The 26468-nt window shown below is 39.7% G+C and overlaps 1 protein-coding gene across 1 annotated transcript in view; it reads right to left on the bottom strand.

Annotated features, from left to right (window-relative positions):
* Positions 1–26468, bottom strand: part of LOC126249979 (beta-glucuronidase-like) — a 126740-nt gene that overhangs the window by 3457 nt on the left and 96815 nt on the right. The window contains exons 10-11 of the mRNA XM_049951521.1: positions 14474–14558; positions 10327–10503 (exon numbers count right to left, since the gene is read on the bottom strand). Of these exons, the coding sequence (XP_049807478.1) occupies positions 10327–10503; positions 14474–14558 (262 nt within the window). The remainder of the gene's footprint in view (positions 1–10326; positions 10504–14473; positions 14559–26468) is intronic.

Genomic DNA, 26468 nt, shown 5'->3' with positions numbered 1-26468 from the left:
TACTACACTGCCAAGCGACTATAGACCTTGGAATTTGACAAACTTCAACTTGATATGTGTGTCCATTCGTGAGGAAAATGGGGCCTCAACAGATGAATGGACAGACAGACTGACAGAAAGAAAGTCAGACAGATTCCAAAGAGAATTCTTGTCACTGCAGGTAAGCTATCAACAGGTGGCCAAGCTGTATGGCAGTGATTATTTTGTTATGGTAGGGTGACAGCTGTCAAAATACAGGCATTGTTGTTGGTTAGTTGGTTTAATATGGATATAAGTGTGGGTGGAGCCATCAGAGAGGTGGAGATCAACATCCAGGAAGATGGCATGTTGGAAGCTGAGGAGGATCAAGTGGAGTGGGTGAGGGAGAAAATGTTGAGGTTGTGGAGGAATGAGATTAACATGTCTTACCCTGTGTTCAGATAATGAAAATATCATCAATGAATCTGAACCAGACAGGAATGTTTCCTCTAGGTAGCTGTAAGAGGATGCCATGCAGGTGTCCATAGCTGTTCTTTGGATTTGTTTACATCTAGTGTGTGTTATTACATAGTTGGTACAGTGTATGTGGAATGAGGTAGTGGGTTTGAAGTCAGAAAGAAGTTTGAGGAGGTAGTGTTCAGTAGTGGAAAGGCCACAGGCATGAAGGATGTTGCTGTTTAGGGAGGTGGCATCAACAGTAATGAGCAGGGGTCCAGATGATAACGGAGATGGTGGAGAGTTGGTGAAGGAAGTTGTTGGTATCTTTTATGTGAGACAGTAGGCTTCAAGGGGTCAGTTGGAGGTGTTGGTCAACAGGAGTGGAAATTCTTTCAGTGGAAGCACAATAACCAGTTACAATGGGGCATCCGGGATTGTTAGATCTATGGGTTCTGGGAAGCATGTAGAACAGTTCTGGGAAGCATGTAAAATGTGGGTGTAACAGGGGTCATTGGTTTGAGATAGGAGATGAACTTGGGTGAGATTCTGGGATGGACACAAGGATTTCAGTCTGGATTGGAGGTTATGTTGGATTTCTGGATTGGGGTCACTATGGCAGAGCGTGTAGCTGAAGGAGTCAGTCCATCAAGTAGTCACTGTGATTCGTAATGACAGTGCTGGAGCTGTTGCTTGCAGTGAGGATGATTATATCAGGGCCTGTTTTGAGATTGTGAGTTGTTGCCCTTCTTCTGTTGAGAGGTTTGTGTTATTGGGAAGGAATCTGGGAAAGGATGGTGCGGCCAAGTTCAAGGTAGGGAAGGTGACCAGGGATGGTTAGGTGGGAGGATGGGTGGGGGAGTGTCACGGTTGGATGGTGGAATGAACTGTGAGAGGAAATGTTCAATGTTGGGATTAGGTTAGCTATGGTTGGAGGGATTGGTAGCAAATAAATGTTTCCACTGTAATGATCAGGAGAAGGAGAGTAGGTCTTTGATGAGTCCAGCATTGTTAACCTTGCCTGTGGTGCCTTAAGTGATGCCGTTGAACAGGACTGAAACTTCTGTGGAACTGATGTTTTTGGTGGAACAGTCTTTTGAGTTTGTTTGGGTTCTGGGTTTCATCGAGTGTTGGGAGGGAGCTTTGGAGAATATGACAAGTTGCAAAGGTCAGCTAGTTAGAGTGTGGGTGCTATTAGTGGTTGACGTGGGGGTTCACTGTGGGTAGAACAAGTGTTGATGGATAGTGGTGCTCCAAGGTAGGAGCGGGATGTTAACAAGTTTGATAATTTGTGGATCTCATGTCTGAAGTGCTGTTCCAGGTGTTGGGGAGCAAGGGTTTCAACTTCTCGAGATGTGCTGTATATAGTTGGGATTAAACTGTAATAATATCTTGTGAAGAGAACAGAGCTGGTTGCTTGCACCAGGGAGCTGTGCTTTGCAGTACTAGGATTGTAACTGGTGGAATGTAGTTGGTACCACTACTGATATTGAGGACACTTATATTACTGGTGTTACTGATGTTACTAGTGCTGATTTTACTGATGTTGCTGTTGTTGTTGATGAAGCTAGTGACTCTTCCTCTACTTGGCTGTCAGTGACCAGTTGTTGGAAACATGGGGTGTGGGAGTCACTGGCACTGGCAGGTAGGCACAAGTCACCTCAGGAAACAGAAAGATCAATGGACCCTAGAATTCTTTAGCTGCTGTGGAAGGGTAACTTGACTAGTACTACATTCAGTGAGGGTGCAAAGCAGCAATGGTGGGCTTCCTGTCAAATCAGGAATATATCCCATACTAACATTGCAGAAATCTACTCACATTATATCAAGGAGACAAATCAGCTAATAGTTGTGCTCTGGGGATTAAGAAACTTGTGTCAATATGTATAAATCAGTAGGCCTACTTATACAAAAATATATTCATAACCCACAGATACCAGATGCATATAGTCACAGACAAGATTTTAAACAATAGCTGAAGAAATCAATTGTCAACACTGATCACCTTGTATCATGGTCTCAAGTGTAGTCAGTATTACAGCTTATTTTAATTACATATAATTACATATGGTTACATAAATGTGTCATATGTGCAGATTTAAGATGTATTTAGTAGTTAATTATATAATTAATCATTTGGTCATTAATGTGGGCATATATCACCTAAGCAGTTCTGAGCACACCACTGAAAAGAGCACATAAAGACACGCAATATAAACAGTTCATGTTTGTTTATATTTCCTGATATATCAAAAGAGAGAGAGAGAGAGAGAGAGAGAGAGAGAGAGAGAGAGAGAGAGAGAGTGAGTCTTATAACAAAATACTTTTGCAAATGTTAGGTTCTGAGCAGCAGTTGTGATTTAGAATTATTTTTAGTGGACTCAGGAGAGATTGACTTCAACGTTTTGAGTGTGAGCTGCAGGACAATAATGTGAGATCTTAAACTGTATCTTTCTTTTTTTTTTCTTTTTCTGACAGATTATTGAACTTTTGTGAAGGTGAGGAATTTCAGAACTTTGCACTTACACATCAGTTAAATAAGTTGTTACTTATGGAATCTGCTATCACATGTTGTCAGCTGTGCAAGCTTTAACAGCACTGGCTAAATTTCACAAGTTTCATTAGAACTCCAGTTACACCTGCTTTGCTTGTTTTACTGTAAGGCCACTATTCATAAGTTCGATTGTTGTGAATAAAAATTAATTAATTTATTTATTGTATTTTTTAAACAGAATATTAGAGATAGCACAAACAATAACCCATGTAATTTACAGACAGACATCTAAATTTTTAATATAACCAATTGCATCATTCACTACTGTCAGGAAATAGTTGAAAGTTCCACAGTAGACCTTGTTGCGACATTCTGTAAAAATATGATGAACGATTTGCTAGGCTGCTCGACTGTCCTATACATGAAAAGAGTCTATTCTTCTGCCATGACTGGTGTGTATTATGCCATACATTGTCCATGTTCTGTGTGACTGGACAAAGACATGGGGTTTCTTTCTTATGCAGGGCAAATTTTGGCAATGTGGAGGACAAAGCCTTTGTCCAGTCTTTTTCCCATGAGTCTGTTAAGGTGAATTAAGACGTGTGCTGTTCCATGGCTGTTTTCTTGATCAAATCTGGTTTCTTTCTAGGATAACTGCATCTTGATGGATATGGAGATTCTAGTTGCCTTGTATATGTTTCAACTCCTGGTGCAGAGCTGTTTCTCGTCAGTGTCCAGGGAGCAGAATGCGGCATGGTGTGGCAACCATTTGATGGGGCTTGATCTTATTGTGCCATCGATAATTCTCATCGTGTTGTTCAGTTGTGCCTCGAGAGAGTTTGTGTGAGTGCACTATTGAGCCATGCAGAAGCTCCATATTCTGCAACAGAGCAGACTAGTCAAAGTATTGAAGTGTGCAGAGTTTCAGCAGAAGAATTCCAGGTCGTTCTGCATAGCTCATGTGGGATATTGTTCCTAGCCCATATCTCTGCAGCGGTGTTTTCCAGATGCTTCTTCTAGAACAGGGTCCAGTCCAATGTAACCTCTAGATATTTTGGCTGCTGATTGCGGTGAAGTAGTCTGTCATCAAAATAGACCTAGAGTTGTCTGTTGCAGCTCTGTTGCACAAATGAAAGCAAGCCATCTCTGTTGTGATGGTGTTTGGTTACAGTCTCCATTTCTGAAAATATGTTCCCATTATTGCCAGATCAGATGTTAAGATGGCTTCCATTTATTTAAAAATTCCAGTGTCCCACTGCAGCACCCAGTCACTGATGTATCCAAACTTATGAGATCGAGTTTCAGGCATATCGGATATGTACAGATTAAGCAGGATTGGGGTGAGGACAGATCCTTGAGGCAGTCCTTAAAGAGCTGTAGCAAGAACACTATTAATAAGTTCAACTGTTTTTCTGCATGGAACTATTTGAGTGACTTCGTAGAGAAGACTGTGTCTCCAGACTGTGTCATAAGCTGTTGAGAGATCCGTAAATGCATTGAATGTTTTAAAATTCTTTTGAAAGCCTGCTTCTATATAGGTCATGAGTGACATTATCTGGCCTGTAAAGCTTTTTTCTGGGTGAAAGCCAGCTTGTTCAATCTGAATTTTCTCAAGTATTGTAGCCGAGATTCTTTTGCAGATTACTCCTTCAAGAACTAAGAACTTTCTAGAACTAAGAAGGCTGTTGGGTGGTACTGTTGTGGCTTGTTGCTTGGTTTCACTGGCTTAGGTATAGTGATGACATTAGACATTTTCATTCTGTTCAGGATTCTCCCTCTCATCATGATATCACTAAGGAACTCTGCTTGCCATCTTTGGTATATTTACCACAGTTAAGGGGGAATTCAGGGTGAATTGCTTAGGCCCTGGTACCTTCCCTGTTTTAACTCCTTTGAGTGACATTGTTATTTCCTCAACACTAAAAGGCTGGGAAAATTCAGTAAGGTTGGTGCTAGATGCTGTCAAAGCTGTAAATTCATGTTCGATATGAGTGGTGTGTGCTTTTGTCCTGTAGGGTTCTTGAACAAATCACATCATCATTTCCAGTTCCACCTGAGTATGAGGCCGTTTTGCCTCTTGCATCCTTAGGTATTCTGCCTAGTTTCTTTAAAAGTGCCCACACTTCTCTGCTAGGTCTTTTGAAGGTCATGTTCAGGACTGTTTCTGTCTATTTCTCACATCCAGCCATGTCTAGTGTGAGTAGCAGATCATCAGATATCTCTCTGTCCCCTCCTTGGAGGAACTGCTTGTATAGTTCTTCACACTGAACATTCCATCCTGGTATTCAGTACTTGCAGAATCGTCTAGGAATGGTCCTCTTTGCTGTTTCAGTCACGACTCTTGTGAAACTTTGAGAGCTTTCAGAAGTGGGTGGAATCCAACCTAAGCATTTGTCAAAGTGGCTGGAGAAGTTCTTCCAGTCTGCTTTCTTAAAATTTCATCTTGGATGGGAATAGGACCTGATCAGGAGGATGGTTATTCCTATTTCAATTAGAGCTGATCAGTGTTTGCTATGTGGGAAATCTTGAAGTATTCTGCAGGTCGCTTGCAGCAGTATGTTCTTATCGTCTTTGCTCACAAAGCACAAAGCAAGGTTGTATTATAGATTCCAGGCCGATGATTTAAAAAATCCCTCCTCTTTTGCATCAAATAGCAGAGAGAGATTGATATCATTGGTCCAACTATTGTTGCTATCATTGGTCTTATATTTCTGTTGCATATGATGACTGATAGAATGCTTGGTGGGGCAGTAGAGGCAAGATTTCAGGCATGTGGGGGATTTACAAACACAGCTCAAAAGAATTAGGGGACATGTATACGAACGTCTGGTTCATTAAATCTATTTTGACACAGGCAGTACCTGTGGTCTTATTGCATAATTTTAGATCTTTGTTTTCAAATGTATGCAACAACTAATGTCATTTGCCATCTATCGGCCCCTCCTGCTCCCCAAGAAAGAAGTGAGCAGTGGTAGCACAAAGTTTGCTAGTGAGATACACAGATTGTCATTTGTGAACATTGTATTCAACCAAGCACATACAATGAACATTTTAATGCAGCACAAGTTGCAAGGGCAGTCTGTTTCATTCAAGAAGGATGGAATTTCTGTTGTGTCACTACATATGCCAATTTTTCTACATCTGCCTTCCATAGATTCTGGACACACAATGGGGAGAAAAGTGTGTACACAAGGTGTGTTGAACAAAATTGCCAATGCTTTACCACCTCACTTGAAGACTGATATTTGGCCATCTCTGCATTGTGGTGTCTTATGACTACTGCCACAGCATTGTAGAACCTTTTCATAAGGGCAGAACCTTTTTATAAAGGCCATTGGAGTGCTGTGTCCAGTCAGACTGTAAGAAACAGGTTATGAGAAATCACCTTATGACCCAGACATGCTGTTTGAGTACTCCACTTGACATGAATATGTCTGGCGGCTCACCTACAGTTCCACCATTCCTGTCTGATCTGACAACTTCATCATTGGTAAAATGTGTTATTCACAGATGAGTCCAGATTTCCTCTCGTCCAAGGTAAAGGCTACGTCCTTGTGTGGTGAGCAGTAGCTGCCAAATTTTTTCCAAGAAGTCAACAGATTTTGCAAGGTTCTGTGATGGTGTTGGGTGGTGTCAATGTTGACAGCCATTTGGATCTCGTCATTGTGCGTGGTCTCTTTACCGCCAGCAAGTATACTAAACAGATCTTGTTGGACCATGTGGTGGCTGCTGCATATGATAGTGGCCCTGAATTCATTCTCAAGTTTGATAATTCCAGAATCCATGTCTCTTAAAGCCAGGACATTGAAGTAAAGGAATGGCCAGTAGTGGGCCCTGACCTAAATCCCATCAAGAATGTGTGCGACATGCTTGACAGACATGTTTGTGGTCATCCTGTTTCACCACAGACTTTCTGAGATCTCTCAAGTACTCTCATTCAAAAAAATGGGTGTGAATACAACAGGGTGACAGCTGCAACTTATATGGAGCATGCCACATAGATGTTGCATAGTGATTATGCTTGTGGAGGGCATATACATTGTTGCAGCTCTCACCATCCAATGAAAAGCACCCAGCATAATGGAATGGATGATTATTTCCACTTTGTTTTTGACACTTCTCAGGCACTTCAGTTCTTGTTATATAAATGAATGAGGATATAATGATGTTTTCTTGTGTACATAATTTCTGAAAGATGAAGGTATAATTTGACAATGTATCCAGTCCTCAGTTATTACTCACTAGAGTATGGCAGTGCCCAAAGTCCTGTTTTCACAATTCTTTTGAACAGTGTGTATTACTGATGGTTATTTCTCCCAGTTTGATGATGACCTCATGAGTTTTGTTGGTGATGGATTCATAACAAGGTGGGTATGTTCCATGGAGGAGCAAACGTATGTAGTGACTCGGTAAGTGAATAGAAAATAAACACCTAATTGAATTTGTCCACACATGTTTGTTCTTGGCTACCAAATTCTAGATTACAGCCTTTCAGTTATTATTTAAATTTGTAAACTTGCCTGGCTTAGGATTGTTTCAAGTGAATAATCATTTGTAACAGCTGTTTTATTTGTACTGAGGACATCTGCAGGAAAAGTTTGTAGGAGTATGAAATTCACAATGACAACATAGATGAGGTACTAGAATTCAGGATTACTTTCTACCCAAAACCACTGTACCAGATTGCTGTTTGCTCTCAACAACCGGAGCAAATAGGTTAGGACTTAACAAGATGCAGATTTTGTTGGCCAAACTTCCATGCCATTAGTGCTGTTTCTGACTCATCTAGTATTGCAGACTTTGGATTAACAATCAGTGGCAGATTATTTTCAAATATATGAGATTCTGCTACTAGTAATAGAACAGAGTAGAATACATTGATTGAAAATCTAGTTTTCCTGAAAGCAATGAGTTTGCTTCATTCAAATATAAAGCACCCTTTATAGGTAAGTTTATTCAATGTCTTGTGAAATGCAGATGGAAACAGGGCATATGTAAAAGACAGAAGAATAACTTTTTAAATAGACTATATTGACATAACATGCTTTAAGAGTAAAGGCAACCATTCACTGAGCAGAAGTCTTGAGCTGTCAATAAGCACATGCAGAAAGGACATAAACACCAGCATGCTAGTGCCCCTCCATAGTGCTAGCTGGATGCAAAATGCCAGGAGTGTAGTTTGGCAGATAGACTGAGGTGGGTTTCGGGTTGTATTGGGTGAGGTGCAATGGGTAGAGTGAAAGAAAGGTGGGAGGGAAGAAGAGGGCTTGAGGGTGGATAGCTAGTGGCTTGGAGGGAGGCAGCCAGTTAGCTGGTGAGGAATGCGGGAGGGACGGGTAGCAAGTGCACAGGCTAGACATTCACGTGACATGGAGAGGTGTGTTGGGAGGGGGATGACAGTGCAGAGGGAGATGAAGATGTTGGGGAGGGTGTGGGGCAATCAGTTAACAGAGACTGAGGCCAGGATGGTTCTGGGAGTGAAGGATATGTTGTAGGAATAACTTCTGCTTAATACTGAAAAGCTGGTGGTGGAGGAAAAGATCAAGATGGCATGGTTTGTGAAGAAGCCATTGAAATTGAGAATGTTGCCAGTGGGTGGTCAACATTGTTCTTGGCCAGTTTAACAGTGGCCATTCATTCTGGTGGAGAGCTGGTTAGTTGTTATACCAACATAAAAAAGCTGTGCAGTGATTGCAGCAAAGTTGGTACAGACAAAAACCATGTCATATGTCATCTCTGCTGCAATCACTACACAGCGTTTTATGTTGGTATGGTGACTAACCAGCTGACCACAATAACAAATGGCACCACGAAACTGTGGCCAGTAACAAATTAGACAACCTGATGTCTTAACATGTAGCTGAGCACCACATGCTCTATTTCAATGGCTGCTCCACCACTAGCATTTCTGAACTACACAGATGGGAGTTGTCCTTGCAACACATCCGTCAGTTCTGGAACTGTCCTGGCCTTAATCTCCATTAACTGACTGTCCTCATATCCTCCACCCCTTTCTCTGTCCCATCCTCCCTCCCACTTTATTTTTCCATGTCATGTTCATCGTGTGTTGCTCCCCACCAGCTCCAACACCAGTGCATCACATGCCTAACCCAGCACCTGCCACCCCTAGCCAGTAAACTGACTTCCTCCCTTCAAGCCACTTGCTAGTCACTTCCAATACCTCTACTTGCTCCCGCCTCGCACTCCCTATACCCACCCCATCAAATATAACTCCCCACCACACCTCAGTCCACCTGCCGAATTGCAAGCGTGGCATTCTGCATCCAGCTGGCTGTACGTATGGGCATAGGCGTGCCTCTGTTTTTTGTGTGTGTGTGTGTGTGTGTGTACACGAGCATGGGAAAAGAACTGAAAACTAATAACTTTTCTCTCTTTTTTTTCCTTGTGTGCCTCTTGACAATTCCATGCTTCTGGCCTCATTTACTCCTAAAGTATTTATACTCTCACCAGTATAATTGACATTGCTTAGGTATGAAGAGTACAAGAGATCATCTCTTTGAGGAAGGTCTATGTAAACTGAATCTCAAAGCCAGATTTGTTGTGTTTTTTTAAGTTCATTCCTGTACAAATCATTTGTGCAATCAAATATTACAGATGCTTTGATTTCACAGTGTATTGTTAGTTTTATTACATTTATTTTTAAATTTCATGCATGTGAGTACTCAGTTTCACAGACTGGCTTGTTTCAGTTCTTAGTGGCATCAAAAAGCTTCTACAGTTCGTTTTCTATGACTCTCCAGAAGATGATACTACTGGATGGAATACCAACAGTGGAAAGATTAAAGTTAATGACTCAGCAAATGGCTGAGGCCTTGAGCACTCTGTGTCTGTCCAAGACTCAACTGTATGCTGGGTACTTACCTTTAATTTTTTTGTCATTTTTATTGCGGTTTTGAGGTAAATAGTGCATCATTTCATAAACAAGATGCATTACATGAGGAAATGTAAAGGTTTGGGTAACAAAATAGCATAAATGGTGACTAAAGCACAGAAACAGCGATAACAGAAGTTTTATACTTCATGTAAATTTAATTGCCATGCTTTTCACTTTATAAAATGAGGCTTTCTGAGAACTGTGTTGGTAAATGTTCTTATCTGAAAAAACAGAAATCTCTTTCATTCTTAATTTGGACATTATTAAATATGTGAAATCTATGCTTTAATAGTACACTACTTAAGAAACAAAAAAACTGGATTGGAGGTGTAGTGTCTTAGCATGTTCTATAAAAGAAGAAAAAAATGTAAATTCATATGCTACTGTAAGATTTAGATTCTGTTGATTTATTCTGTTTTTTGGGCACTGGAAGCATACAAACTGATAATGTCATGAAAAATTTGTCACTATCAAATACTTTGTCAGATAAACATAATGCAATTACTAATTTATTTTTTCTTACCGAGTGCAGCCCAACAATGTTTTCAGCTCCATATTCTGTAATTATTATTGGTTTGTTGTACTTTTCTCTCCACATATCAATTTCCATTATGAACTGTGGTTCAATTGTTTCAAGAAGCCCTCCATTCTCATACCACCCTAGGTAACGGTTCACTCCAATAATATCCAAGAACTGACTCTGCAGAGAGAAACATGACTGAAACACTGTACTGCTACTACAGTTATATGATTTGTGCCTGTTAGAGGAACATACACAGTACTTTACTTGTATTTAGGAAGAAAACCTTATTTCCTGTAGTCTAATGTCAAATCGATATTTTGTCAAATGACTACCAGTTTCAGTACCAGGAACCATCATCAGATCATTCTACATTCAAAAACATCACAGTGGACAAATAAATGGTTCAAATGGCTCTGAGCACTATGGGACTTAACATCTATGGTCATCAGTCCCCTAGAACTTAGAACTACTTAAACCTAACTAACCTAAGGACATCACACAACACCCAGTCATCATGAGGCAGAGAAAATCCCTGACCCCGCCGGGAATCGAACCCAGGAACCCGGGCGCGGGAAGCGAGAACGCTACCGCACGACCACGAGCTGCAGACTGCACAAATAAAATACTCTTTGAGAAACATTTCACTTTCCCATGAATAGGCTAAGGTGCCGAGTTCTAATCTTGGTTTATATGTAATGTTTTCTTATATGATACAAATGAATATCAAAACACCAAGGCAGCTAAAAAAAAAAAAAAAAAAAAAAAAAAAAAAAAAAAAAAAAAAAAAAGCAGCAAGATATGTGTGTTCAGCAATTAGACAGAGATAAAATTGTGGCATACCTCAATGAGGAACTTGAAACTTTTAGCTCCGGACAGGAGTGTGTAGAGAAACTATGGATCAAGTTTCAAAGAATAGTTGACCAAGCACTGGACTGATATGTACCCAGTAGGAAAGTCCTTAATGGAAAAGACGCTCAATGGTATACAGTCACTGCAAAGAAATTTCCAAAGAAGCAGAGACTACTACATGATATTTATAAGGCAAAGCATGGGGCTATAGATAGAGAAATGCTGAATGAAATGCATCTTGCAGTCAAGAGAGCAATGTGTGAAGCTTTCAGTGACTATTGCTGCAGGATATTATCAAATTATCTTTCACAAAAACCAAAGTAATACTGCTCATATATAAAGGCTGTTAGTGGCACTAAAGTTAGTGTCCAGTCACAAGACAAGAACTGAAATTGAGAGTAGCAAAGCAAAATCGGAAATGCATAATTCTGTTTTCAAATATTCCTTTACAAAAGAAAACCCAGGAGTATTGCACCACTTTAATTCTCATATCACCGAAGAAATGAGTGAAATAGAAATTAGTGTCAGTGGTGTTGATAAACAACTGAAATTGTTAAAACTAATTGAAGCCTCGGGGCTCATTGGAATCCCTTTCAGTTTCTATACACAATTTGCAGCTGAGTTAGCCCCTTTGTCAACTATAATCTACCATAGTCATTGTCCTTACCCATCTACATTCTTCCCTGTTCCCATTCCAGCACTTCACAGCCCTCTGTTCCACCAACGCATCCAATCTTTTTAGTTTTCGCTACTTTACTGTCCCCCCACCTCTCCCTTGCTATCCCTTCTCCTCCCCAACCCAGCCTCCTTCTTACCCCCACCAGTTGCCTATCCTTTTCATAACATGGAGTATATTGAATTAATAACACAGTATTGTAGGATTGAAAACCTTAGATAGAGTAACATGGTGGTTTTTGGATCACCGAAAAGAGTTGTATTTTGGTGTCTGAGGAGTGGAGATAAATGTCAACTGGAAAAAGCATGAACTCTGAAAAACTGAATATATGTAGAGGATGATTATAATTAAAGTTCCAGTTACAAAATTCTGTAAGAAAAGACTTGCTGTTGAGAATAACATCAAATTTTAATAGAATATTATCGAAGAAGGGGGAAACATTATGGAAACAAAAAAAATTTAATGAAAATTTTGGAACTTTAAGTGGCAGAATATGCAAAGTAAAAGTTTGCACCTATGAAGCACAACATGTCTTTCTCAGTGTAGTATTGTGCATTGCTGGTAAAGCTCTTTTACAAGAATGGCAACTGTGCACTGTAGCTATGCAGAAGTTCTGGACACTGAAGGGTATAAAAAAAGGCATTGGTTTGAGGTCTGCTAAGGATCCGGAGGAAATGGTTACTAAATTCATAGAAGACAGGTTCTTTTGAAGTGCAGTGTGGCAGAGGGAGGAAAAAATTGACCCGACATCAGTAAAAAGATGGGGCCTGAGCATTGCAGGAAGGGTGCGCAGACGTGCAGTGCATGGGGACTTGCCCATACTTTGGACACACCTGCAAGCAGGGCGCATAAAATTGTATGAAACATTCTGCATTGTTATTCGCACAAAATTACCCATTTTCAGTAGTTGCTTCAAGTTAACCTGCCAGTAAGACAAATGTTTGCTCTAAAATTTCTTGCTGGCATGGTAGTGGACAATGAATGGCCATGGGGACATTCTGTGGACAGATGAAGCCCATTTCCATTTCCAAGGGCATGTCAATACAAAGAATTGCAGAATTTGGGCAACAGAAAATCTGCTTGTAAATCAACCAGTAGTTTTTCATTTTGCAGAAGTAACTTGTGTTCTGTGGGTTGATGGATCATTTACCATAGGGTCATATTTTTCCTGCAGATTATCTAACCTGTACTGTCATTGCTAAATGCAATGGGGGTCTTTTGCTCAGCAATGTCATTCCAAACCTTCAACAGTGTGGATGTCTGGTTAGCATCATTTTTATGCAAGATGGCACTCCTCTGCACATTACAGCTGATGCAGAGGCATTTTGGAAATGCTAGAATTATCAGCCATCATTTCTCTACAGCCTGGTCATCTAGATCACCTGATCTTAATCTGTTTGACTTCTGACTTTGGGGTTATCTGAAAGGTACTATGTTCAGTGCTCTGATTATAAAAATTGAAGGCACACATTGCACAGAAGATTATCAATGTGACCCCTCAGACACTCCAGTCTGTTGTGCAACATGTTGTTTCTCAGTTTTAACTTGTGGCAGTAAATGTTGGGTAACATATTGAACATGTCATCCACCAGTCTCACACCAATTAAAAACCAATGTCATTGCAGCTTTTTATGTAGTTTTTGGCCTCTGATTCTCCTCATCCAATGTGGTATGACCATGTCAGGGGGGGAGGGAAACCTAACAGTGTCATAACTCTTGAATTGCAACCTTGAGTGGTCATGCGAATTATGCAGTGCACTTGGTTTTATGTGCAACTCACACCATAGCCATCGTATTGCAGTTCATCTGTCATATGCAGCCAAACGTATTTATGTTATTATGAAGCTTACAGCAACATCTGGTGGGAAAACTTTTATTAATTTTTTTTGTTTGCATAACCCTTCTCCTTTCTTTGACAATGCTCTGTTTTCTGTATCATATAACACAATTCTTTCTTATTTTGTATTGGTATATCAAAGATAGTTAAAATTTATTTTTATGTAATTAACTTCACACCAGCTCCCCAAATTGTTTTGAAAATTTATTTTTATGTAATTAACTTCACACCAGCTCCCCAAATTGTTTTGACCGGTATAATGTGAATTCAGATCATTATGTATCTTACAGCCCTTATGTGACCTGTTTTGATTTTCTCTTAGTTTCAGCTTCAGGTAAATATAATAATCTGTCCCTGACTGTAATTATCATTAAAGTGAATGCACACCAGTTTTATTATCCCAGAAGATTGGTGCCTGGGTTTGAGTTCACAATTCACAGTGGCAGCAGTCTTGTAAAATAATATAAATATTAATCTGGGGTCTTGATCCTTTGATTAAAAGAGAGTTGTTATAAAATAGAAATTACTGTAACCTAAACTGAAATGTATAATGAAATAGTTCATACTGTGTACTCAAATTTCATGTACACAGTTTGTCCAGGTGAAATTGGTAACATTCTTATCAGGCAACAACATAAATTATTTTTTGATAATATGTGATATCAAATAGCAGAGCTTTTTGTTTGTCATGTAACAATTTGCGATGAATGTAAGTATTGTTATTCTATAGTAATTTAATGTAAAATTAAGAAGTGGTAAAAACCCAAAACGTTATTCACACTTACTGCCTGATCCTTAGACCAGCTCTCTGACTGAGCAATTGTAGTAGGACGAGTTGTGTCGAGGCTTTTCACATGATTGATAATTTCCCTGAAATATAAACAAAACTACATTAATGTGATACAACTGTGTGTTCTGTGCAATGATAGAACATGTAGGCTATATGTGAAAATAAACTTCGAATGAGTAGCCTACACAGAGGAATCATGTGATAAGCAGATACTGCAGGCAGCATACACACAGGAAATAATGTAAACAAATCATTTTCATGGCCTAGTTTTTTAGCTTAGAAAGTTATATGTAGATAGCACATGAATTTTGCGATAATATAACCAGAATCAAGTTGAAAATCTGAAAGCAGGTTTTACAATTAAACAGAACACTTATCACTGAAGGCATGTTTATTACAAACACCAATGTACAGCCAGAACAGAACTGATCTCTTGAATGAAGAGGGCTACTATTTAGACAAACATAAAATATTCCAGAACATACAAGCATTAGAAAGATAAGAACTTCACAAAATCTCCCATAAATGGTTAATACTAAATAATCAAACAATGGAAACTCCAGGTAGGAATATCAACAATGTAGGAAAAGACAGATTGCTACTTACCATAAAGAAGACATCTCAATATGCAGACAGGCACAATTAAAAGACACTTACATAAAGCTTTCGGCCACAGCCTTCATCAGTAAAAAAAAAAAAAAAAAAAAAAAAAAGCACACACACCATTCACACGCACACAAGCAAGCACACCTCATGCACACACGACCACCAACGGGGCATTCTGGCTAGTTCCATTGTCCTTATGGCCTTGTGACCATGGAGCAGAAGGAACAGTGTGAAGCCTGTAGCATCTTGCTTTGGTCTGTTGAATTCAAGTATCATGGTTGGGAGTATTGCATGCCAGTCGCTCTGTTTGACATCAACATACGTTGAGAGCTTACTTGGCAACAACTTATTAATGCATTCTGTGAGGCCATTTGTCAGTGGGTGGTAGGCAGTTGGCATCCTGTGGGCAATGTCACAGTTTGAAATTACCTTTGCTACTAGTTTCAACTGGGAAACTTTCTATGATCAGAGATCACCACACAGGGTACTCCATGCTTCAAAATGATGTCTTTGATAAGGAACCTTGCAATTTACAGAGCTTCAGCTGTCATCAAAGCTTTGGTGACAATGTAGTAGGTGAGGCAGTCAGTGCAGTCTATTATCCACTGATTCCCATTTGTCAACTTTGAGAACCTCCCCAAGATGTTGATTTCAATGTGATGAAATGGTGTTGCCGCAGGTGGAATTGGTACCAGATGTCTCAGAGATTATTGCGGTCCCTCTCCCATCACTGGCATTCCTTACAGTGGCTCACATCATAGTGTCTAATGGATGGTAGATCCAAGCCAGTGATACCTGTGTCTGATTCTGTCTGGAGTCTTCGCAAATCCCAGGTGACTAGACATCTGACTGTCATGGAAATATTTCAGTACAGCTGACCATATACGAGCCAGGATGGCAAGCAACCATTTCCACCCCATTGGATCGTAGTTCCTCTTACATAATGTTCCATTTATTAAATGGAATTCTACTTTGGTTGGTTTCTCCCACTTCAAGGCATCTGTGGTTCCCAACAGTGCTGGATCCTCCCTCTGTTCAGCAGCAGCATCGTTTAATCCAGTGATGTCTGAGATTTCATCCATGCTGATGTGTTCTGCCAAAGGATTTCTTTAAAGGCAATCATGTTTGCATGTGCTATTTTATACAGTTGTGACACTGAAGAGCCCGTCTTGCCACTTGGTCTGACAAATCCTTCAAACTAGTCAGCCAAAACAGGGAATGGTGGCCCATCACAAGGGTGAATAGCTTGCCAGATAAATACAGTCAGAACTTGTTGATGACTCAAAGAACTGCAAGGGATTATTTCTCAGTTGTAGAGTAGTTCATCCTGGATTTTGTGAGTCTCTGGAATCATCATCTTTTCAGCACCTTCCTGAATTTGCATGTCTACCTCAAATGCTAACATCAGGACTGGAGAAGATGTTAGACCTCCTTAAGGACAAGGAAAGATCCTTCCTGTACCTTGGTTCAGAAAAATTTTACATCACCATGCATTAGTTATTGCAGAGGACACAAGTTAGTACAGAAGTCCTTTATGAATCACAGGTATTATGAGCATATTACAAGAAAACTTCACGTGGCACAAATGTGCTGAGGAGCCAGAAAATCTGTGACTGCTCTTATTTTCTCTGGACCTTATTTTTTCTCCAATTCCATTCACTTGGTGCCAAAGATTTTTATTTAGATTCAGGCAGAGGTCTGCAGTATGAACAAACTTTAACATAGTTGTCAGGTGACTTAGATGTTCTTCAAATGTCTCAAAAAATGACAATGCCATCCAGATAGCAAAGACATGTCATCCGTTTAAAATATTGAACCAGGTTGACCATCATATGTTTGAAGGTGCCTGGAGTACAAAGGGCATAACTCTGAATCCATAGAGGCTGTCAGGTGTTATGAAGGCAGTCATTCCCTTATCAGCTCCTCAGCCTTTATTTGCCAGTTGCTTGTCATAAAGTCTGCAGTTGAGAAATTCTTATGCTTTTTAAAGCAGTCTAGGACTTAAACAATGTGCAGCAATGAGTAGACGTTTATTTTCATGATTTTGTTCAGTCATTGGTAGTCAACACAGAAATGCCAATTGCTATCCTTCTTCTCCACAAGAACAAGGACCCTCTGCAGATCCAATAATGTCATCTTGCAGCATATATACAAGTGCTGGCTAACTGCTGTGTGATCTCCTGTGTTGATACTGTATTTTATTATGGACCCCTCAGTCTGACTATTCTCATCTCTGGATTTGAAAGCATCCAAAAATTTGTTGCAGAACAGCTAACACTGGCAGTGTTCCTTGGCCAGGCCAAAGCCTACTGACACTTCAATAACAACTTCCTCCAATGCATTATCTGTAGTGATGGCACTGAGCTGTCCATTCTGGACTTATTCAGCTGTTCCTATATACATATATTTGTGAATTAGTTGTTGCTGCTCATGACAATTGATGATTAAAAGTTCTCATTGACCACCAGCAATGCTTATGATTCTCCCGGTATGTAGATTTCTTTTGTGAGCCCGTGTAACTTTTTGCAATCAAAAAGAGCTTAACAGTTTAACTGAGGATCTAGAATGATGACAGAACCTATCTTGTTGATGTCAATGAGATAAAAGTATCTTTGTCAGTAAACAGCTGCCCAGAGCAATCTTTGTTGTGTGTGCTTGTTGAATAGCTTCTCTGATCCGGAGCTTTTATGTTCCATGGTGCTTGTGAGGCCTGAAATAAGTTACATCCAATAATAACACTATGACTAAATTTTGTTAAAGCAAAAAATTCAAAGGGCTGTGTTGTGTGATTGATAGTTATTCTCGCAACACATCTTCTTGTTTACTGAAAGTATTTCCCCTTTTATGATCTTCAGCACAATTGCTTTCATATAATGGAAAATAATCTTGTTTAGTTGAGAATGATAAGCATTTTACATTACAGAAAAAGAAGCCACTGAGTTGACTAGTGCCCTTACAAGTTGGCTCTCAAGGAGATTTCCTGGCATCTTGTTAACGTTTTCCGCAGAGGATTTTCATCTGTGATGGCCTCGACCACATACGTTGTCACCATGCATATTTTTCTTGAATTCAGTGGTTGGGTAAGTGGCTGGTACCTTCATACAGAGATGAGAAAAGACTATTGTTCACTGAGCAGTGACTTCATGCAGAGTAAGGCGATGGGCTTCATCCCACTGGTTGATTATAATCATTTGCAATTGACTGATCTGAAAAGGACTGTTATGATGATTGCTTTCTTTTGGCTTAATAGCCACCAAACAGTTATCTTCTTTCTCTACAGTAGTGGGCTTAATAGTCACCAAACACTTATCTTCTTTTTGTTCACTAGTGTAGAATATGTCCAGGGCATCCATAGTGGAAACATGTCAGCATATTTTCCTCCATCTTTCAGATGTCTTTTCTTGTGCGGGGCATTATACTTGGTGTAGGGGTTTATTGTATCTGTGTTGTTTGGATTCTGGGGTTTTGTTTGCCACTGTGTCATAAGTCCAAGTTGGCCAAGCCCATTCTTCATGGGGCATTCAACTGGCATTAGAGATTTGTGTTAAAGATTGATCATCTCTTCTTCAACATTGTCTATTACATCCTGACATGGGTTCAACATCTGTGGCTGCTATCTCTTGTGTACTTGGTCTGACATTTCGAGCTGCCATAAACTGCTTCATCTCTTCTCTTTCTACCTGGCTTATGAGAGAGGTGAGGTCTTGGTGGTGTACCACAAGTGCCATAGGGACCACATTCAGGAGTTGGTCATACCTCATTTGCCCAACTTTCTCTTTTGTTTTCTGTATGTATGCAGACTGAGGTATGAATGAAAATCTGTACCTAGTCTGGGATTCGAAACCAGGTCTCCTGCTCACTAGGCAGATGCATTAACAACTTCACTATCCTGGCCCACTGGCTTTGCACAACTTCGTGGACTACCCTAGCACACCTTCTCAGTCCAAATTCCCATTCACACTTCAGTCCACTTGGTATTACCATACCCCTGAACTCGAACAGCATTGCTCATGCTCTCCAACTGTATTGGAATAGTCCTACCTGAAACCCAGGCATAGCTGCTTTAATCAGACGAAGCTATGTGGTTCCAGAGACCTTTTTCAAATCTCAAAAAAAAAAAAAAAAAAAAAAAAAAAAAAAAAAAAAAAAAAAAAATCCCATGCCACTTTCCTTGACGTTGACCTCCACCTTTCCAATGGCCAGCTTCACACGTCTGTCCACATCAAACACACCAACAAGCAACATTACCTCCATTATGACAGCTGCCACCCATTGGGAAAAATACATCTAAAAACAAAGATGATGTGACTTATCATACGAAAGTGCTGGCAGGTCGATAGACACACAAACAAACACAAACATACACACAAAATTCAAGCTTTCACAACCAACGGTTGCTTCATCAGGAAAGAGGGAAGGAGAGGGAAAGACGAAAGGATGTGGGTTTTAAGGGAGAGAGTAAGGAGTCATTCCAATCCCGGGAGCGGAAAGACTTACTTTAGGGGGAAAAAAGGACAGGTATACACACGCACATATCCATCCGCACATACACAGACACAAGCAGACATTTGTAAAGGCAAAGAGTTTGGGCAGAGATGTCAGTCGAGGCGGAAGTACAGAGGCAAAGATGTTGTTGAAAGACAGGTGAGGTATGAGCGGCGGCAAATTGAAATTAGAGGAGATTGAGGCCTGGCGGATAACGAGAAGAGAGGATATACTGAAGGGCAAGTTCCCATCTCCGGAGTTCTGACAGGTTGGTGTTAGTGGGAAGTATCCAGATAACCCGGACGGTTGAACACTGTGCCAAGATGTGCTGACCGTGCACCAAGGCATGTTTAGCCACAGGGTGATCCTCATTACCAACAAACACTGTCTGCCTGTGTCCGTTCATGCGAATGGACAGTTTGTTGCTGGTCATTTCCACATAGAACGCTTCACAGTTTAGGCATGTCAGTTGGTAAATCACGTGGGTGCTTTCACACGTGGCTCTGCTTTTGATCGTGTACACCTTCCGGGTTACAGGACTGGAGTAGGTGGTGGTGGTAGGGTGCATGGGACAGGTCTTACACCGGGGGCGGTTACAAAGGTAGGAGCCAGAGGGTAGGGAAGGTGGTTTGGGGATTTCATAGGGATGAACCAAGAGGTTGCGAAGGTTAGGTGGATGGCGGAAAGACACTCTTGGTGGAGTGGGGAGGATTTCATGAAGGATGGATCTCATTTCAGGGTAAGATTTAAGGAAGTCGTATCCCTGCTGGAGAGCCACTTTCAGAGTCTGATCAAGTCCCGGAAAGTATCCTGTCACAAGTGGGGCACTTTTGGGGTTCTTCTTTGGGAGGTTATGGGTTTGAGGGGATGAGGAAGTGGCTCTAGCTATTTGCTTCTGTACCAGGTCGGGAGGGGTTGGTTTGATGTGGACGGATGTGTGAAGCTGGCCATTGGACAGATGGAGGTAAACATCAAGGAAAGTGGCATGGGATTTGGAGTAGGACTAGGTGAATCTGATGGAACCAAAGGAGTTGAGGTTGGAGAGGAAATTCTGGAGTTCTTCTTCACTGTGAGTCCAGATCATGAAGATGTCATCAATAAATCTGTCTAAAACTTTGGGTTGGCAGGCTTGGGTAACCAAGAAGGCTTCCTCTAAGCGACCCATAAATAGGTTGACATACGAGGGGGCCATCCTGATACCCATGGCTGTTCCCTTCAATTGTTGGTATGCCTGCCCTTCAAAAGTGAAGAAGTTGTGGGTTAGGATTAAGCTGGCTAAGGTAATGAGGAAAGAGCTTTTAGGTAGGGTAGCAGGTGATCGGCGTGAAAGGAAGTGCTTCATCGCAGCGAGGCCCTGGATGTGCGGGATATTTATGTATAAGGAAGTGGCATCAATGGTTACAAGGATGGTTTCTGGAGGTAACAGATTGAGTAAACATGGCTTGGTGCACGGCCAGCACATCTTGGCACAGTTTTACACCGTCCGGGTTATCTGGATACTTCCCACTGACACCAACCTATCAGAACTCCGGAGATGGGAACTTGCCCTTCAATATATCCTCTCTTCCCGTTACCCACCTGGCCTAAACCTCCGCTAATTTCAAGTTGCTGCCCCTCGTACATCACTTGTCACTCAACAACATCTTTGCCACTGTACTTCCACCTCGACTGACATCTCTGCCTAAACTCTTTGCCTTTACAGTGTCTGCTTGTGTCTGTATATGTGCGGATGGATGTGTGTGTGTGCGCGCGAGTGTATACCTGTCCCTTTTGCCGGTACAATTTTATAAATTCTTCTGTCATTGTGATATCATTTACCAGAAGAACTTGGTCTCCTGTGGCTCCTTTCTTTAGATGTGACAATATATGGGTTTCTGTCATATTCAGATTCACAATGTGGCATAGAGCCAAACATTCTGTATGAAAGATTCCCTGTGATGTTGGGCCCTGTTCTTCACCAAATGGACTTGCTATTGATGATCATCAAATGTATTCTTCAGATCAACATGGAATTTGTCTCAGCTATTGAACTTCATTTAATTGTTCTTGAATCATTGCCAGGCTGTGCCATCCATGTAAAAGTACACATTTGGCAAACACATCATGTTGTCCCACTTGTTGTATTTGATGATTAGATTGAAACCTTTCAGGCATTTTGTTGGGTCCTGACCAGCATCTCTAGAAAACACTGATGTATGCCTGACATGCAGATGATTACTGGTGTTTTGGATTGCATCTGTCTCCTGAATATACAGACTTTACTGATTGCATTTCTATTCCTCTCTGCATAGGTAATAGCTTTTACCTGGTGTTTCCACCAAACAGCACCCTGTAATAGCCACAGTCAAGGCCAAATGCAAACACAGGGTCCTCAATAAATTACAGCACTTTACACTGGAAACAGGTTTATTGTGGACATCAGTGCACAGACAGAACAGAACTGTACCCTGGATGGAGAGTGCTGTTATTTATACAAACATTGAATACTCCACAATGTACAAACATTACTGACATAAGAAATTTTGAGAATCTTCTAGAAATGATAAATACTAAATAACAAACACTTGTCAGTGATTGTATTAGAACTAGTAACACTCAGGACACCAGCAAGCAACACTAACCATTACTCCACATTGCATGCAGCACAGCTCATGGCAGTATCTTTCTTATTACCTTTCATGTAAAGTGGTCTTACAATACACAAAGTATCTGGACACAGAATAGTGGACATTAATATGAGGTATGCCCACACTTTGCCTTTATGACAGCTTGAATTCTGCTGGGGACATTTTCAGTTAGGTGTCTGAATGGCTCTGGAGGAATGGCAGCCCATTGTTCCTCAAGAACCAAAAGCAGAAGAGGCAATGTCGTTGGAAAGTGGGGTCTGGAGCAAAGGTGATGTTCTAACTCATCCCATAGAGGTACTCTTGTGTTCATGTCAAGACTGTCGACTGGCAAGTCAGGAATGTCATTGTCCACAAACCTTTGCCTCAAAGAAGCTGCTTTATGACATGGTGCACTATCATGCTGATATGAACAATCATCATCTCCAACTCTTCCTCTACAGTATGAAGTACACAATGCTGTAAAATGTGTTCATAGCCTTCCACATTAAGCGTTTTCTTAAGTGCAGTAAAGTGCTGTTCTCAAACCTTTTTGGCAACAGATCTTTTTTGAAGCATGAAATATTCTATGGAGTCCTAAAATAAGCAAAATCTGGTATTATGTTCATTCTTTAGTTATAACCATTTAATGAAAATCATACAAAAATAGGTACATTATACGTTACTGACTTCTACAACAATATATAAAACAACACACAATAATACAATACACAAAATAACACTGAGTCCACTGTAAATTTATAAAATTGTTTACATTCTGTGGCAGTTATGAGGTTGTTTTTTTTTAATGTTTGACCAACTCTTTAATGTCGGGCTTGTTCAAAGAGAGTTAAAGAGGCATGTCAGGTTCAGGTTTGTAGATGCATGTGATGAGAATCCCATTTTACACAAGTATGTTGCTAGGATCGAGGAGAAGAACAGTCAGAGCCTTTGTGGCAAGTTGTGAAGATTAGATTAGATTAGATTAGATTAGATTAGATTAGATTAGTACTTGTTCCATAGATCATGAATACAACTCTTTGTAATGATGCAGAACATGTCAGGTTAATAAAAGGTGTCTATACAAGATATTACATTACACAAAATATTACATGACACTCAATTTTTTTTTTGTGGGGGTTGGGAAATTACCCACTTACTATATCCAAAAATTCATCTAATGAATAGAAGGAGTTGCCATTAAGAAATTCTTTTAATTTCCTTTTTAATGCTATATGGCTATCTGTCAGACTTTTGATGCTATTAGGTAAGTGACCAAAGACTTTTATGGCAGCATAATGTACCCCCTTCTGAGCCAAAGTTAGATTTAACCTTGAGTAGTGAAGATCATCCTTTCTCCTAGTGTTGTAGCCATGTACACTGCTATTACTTTTGAATTCGTTTGGATTGTTAATAACAAATTTCATAAGTGAATATATATATTGTGAGGCTACAGTGAAGATTTCTAGCTCTTTAAATAAGTGTCTGCAGGATGATCTTGGATGAGCTCCAGCAATTATTATGATTACACGCTTTTGTGCAATGAACATTCTTTTACTCAATGATGAGTTACCCCAGAATATGATGCCATATGAAAGTAGAGAATGAAAATAGGCGTGGTAAGCTAATTTACTCAGATGTATATCACCAAAATTTGCAATGACCCTAATAGCATAAGTAGCTGAACTCAAATGTTTCAGCAGATCCTCAGTGTGTTTTTTCCAGTTCAACCCCTCATCAATGCATACATCTAGTAATTTTGAATATTCTACCTTAGCTGCCGATTTCTGAGCGAGGACTATATTTATTAATGGTGTCATTCCATTTACTGTGTGGAACTGTATGTACTGTGTTTTGTCAAAGTTTAATGAGAGCCCATTCGCAGAGAACCACTTAATGATTTTCTGAAAAACATCGTTTACAATTTCACCAGTTAATTCTAGTCTGTTGGGTGTGATAGCTATACTTGTATCATTGGCAAAAAGTACCAGCTTTGCATCTTCGTGAATATAGAATGGCAAGTCATTAATATATATTAAGAACAGCAGAGGACCCAAGACCGAACCTTGCGGCACCCCATTCTTGATTGGTCCCCAGTTTGAGAAATGTACCAGTTTTTTGCATATTATGTGAACTGTTTATTTCAACTTTTGCACTCTTCCAGTTAGGTATGATTTAAACCATTTGAGCACTGTCCCATTCATACCACAGTACTTGAGCTTATCTAGAAGTATTCCATGATTTACGCAACCAAAAGCCTTTGATAGATCACAAAAAATCCCAACAGGTGTCTTCTATTTACTCACAGCATTTAATATTTTGTTAGTGAAAGTATGTATAGCATTTTCCGTTGAAAAACCCTACTGGAAACGAAACTGACATTTTGTTAAAACTTTATTTTTGCAAAGGTGTGAAGCTACTCTACATTACTTTTTCAAGAATTTTGGATAAGGCAGTCAGAAGAGAGATTGGGTGGTAGCTGTTGACATCTGATGTATCCCCTTTTTTATGCAGTGTTGTAACAATGGCATACTTCAGTCTATCTGGGAAAATACCCTGCTTCAGAGAGCTATTACATATGTGGCTAAGAATCTCACTTATTTCTTGGGAACAAGCTTTTATTATCCTGCTGGAAATGCCATCAATTCCATGTGAGCTTTTATTCTTGAGAGAGTTTATTATCTTCCTAATTTCAGAAGGAGAGGTGGGTGGAATTTCAATTGTATCAAATGGTGTGGGTAAGGCCTCTTCCATTAACTGCCTTGCTTCTTCTAATGAACATTTAGATCCTATTTTCTCTACAACATTTAAAAAATGATTATTCAAAATGTTTTCAACTTCCAGCTTGTTGTTTATCAAGTTTCCATTCGCTTTGATGGTGATGCTGTCATCCTGTACTCTTGGTTGCCCTGTCTGCCTTGTAATAATATTCCAAATTGTTTTGATTTTGTTATCAGAGGTGTTAATCTCAGACATGATGCACACGCTTCTGGACTTTTTAATAACCTTTCTTAATGTAGCACAGTAGTTTTTATAACATTTGACTGTTTCTGGGTCATTACTCTTCCTCGTTGTTAGATACAGTTCCCTTTTGTGGTTACAAGATATTTTTATTCCTTTAGTAAGCCAAGGTTTTTTGCATGGTTTCTTATAATTAGATTTAACTACTTTCTTGGGGAAACAGTTTTCAAATTCTCTTACAAGTGTATCATGAAATAAGTTATATTTTAAATTAGCGTCGGGTTCCTTGTACACCTCATCCCAGTCTAACTGCTGAAGATTTTCTCTGAAATTTCTAATTGTTGAGTCATTAATTGAATGAACAACTTTGGAGGGTAGTTTTGAATTACTGAATGGACCTATTTCATATACTGTAACTAGCTGAGCATCATGATCAGAAAGCCCATTCTCAACAGGACAAGAATTTATGTTTTTAAACCTATCTTGGTCTATAAAAGAGTTATCTATGAATGTGAATATTTGTCATGAACCCTGCACCAAAAATCACGTAACATTGTTTTGAACAATGATTCCATAATTGTATCTGATGTCATTTTTAAACATGATTTACAGGTTCTTTCATTTGACATATTTTCTGGCTTCTGCAATTTCAGACTTCATTCTCAGAGTAGCATTCTGTTCTTCAGGGAAATATGACTCAAAAGATATGTGGATATGGAGACATTGGACCAGTTCTTCTAATGTTTCATATGGTAATTCAACTGTCTCACTGAAGAACACATTCAGTGTTAAAAAGTTTTCTAGTTCCCTCTTGGCAACACAAATGATCGAAAAATATACATTTTTTTAAAGACTGTTATTTTTTTATTGGTACTGAAAACTGTTGTCTGTTTCCTTGTAGAGTCTGATTTAATTAACTAAACAAACACCATTTTTGGCCTTGTTTCACAATTTTATTATTAATGTTATTGCACAACCTAGGTTTCGGGTTGTAAGCCCATTTTCAAGTACATTACTGATTCCCAAAGATGATTAAGCACAGATAAACATGATGACAAGGCAAATATAATCATCTCAACTTCTTAAGGTATCAATTCATAGCATAATGCACAGTTACGTCAATGACCATTTTTAACAAATTACATACATTATTACACATTCAGCAATTACACTACAATGACTGGTCTAATGTTATGCATCAGCCAAGAGCTTCTTAACTAAGATGGACTGGGGCCCAAAGTTTTGCTTCTATTCTCGTGTTGTGATATCATCTAAAAGAGGTTAATAATTGAACTGGGTTTGCTCATTTAATAGTATGTATGGGGATATACGCAT

The sequence above is a fragment of the Schistocerca nitens genome, chromosome 1 (assembly GCF_023898315.1).
Source record: "Schistocerca nitens isolate TAMUIC-IGC-003100 chromosome 1, iqSchNite1.1, whole genome shotgun sequence".
NCBI classification, from domain to species: Eukaryota; Metazoa; Arthropoda; class Insecta; order Orthoptera; family Acrididae; genus Schistocerca; species Schistocerca nitens.
The sequence above is the reverse complement of the archived record's forward strand: the minus strand, read 5'-3'. Positions and strand labels throughout refer to the sequence as shown.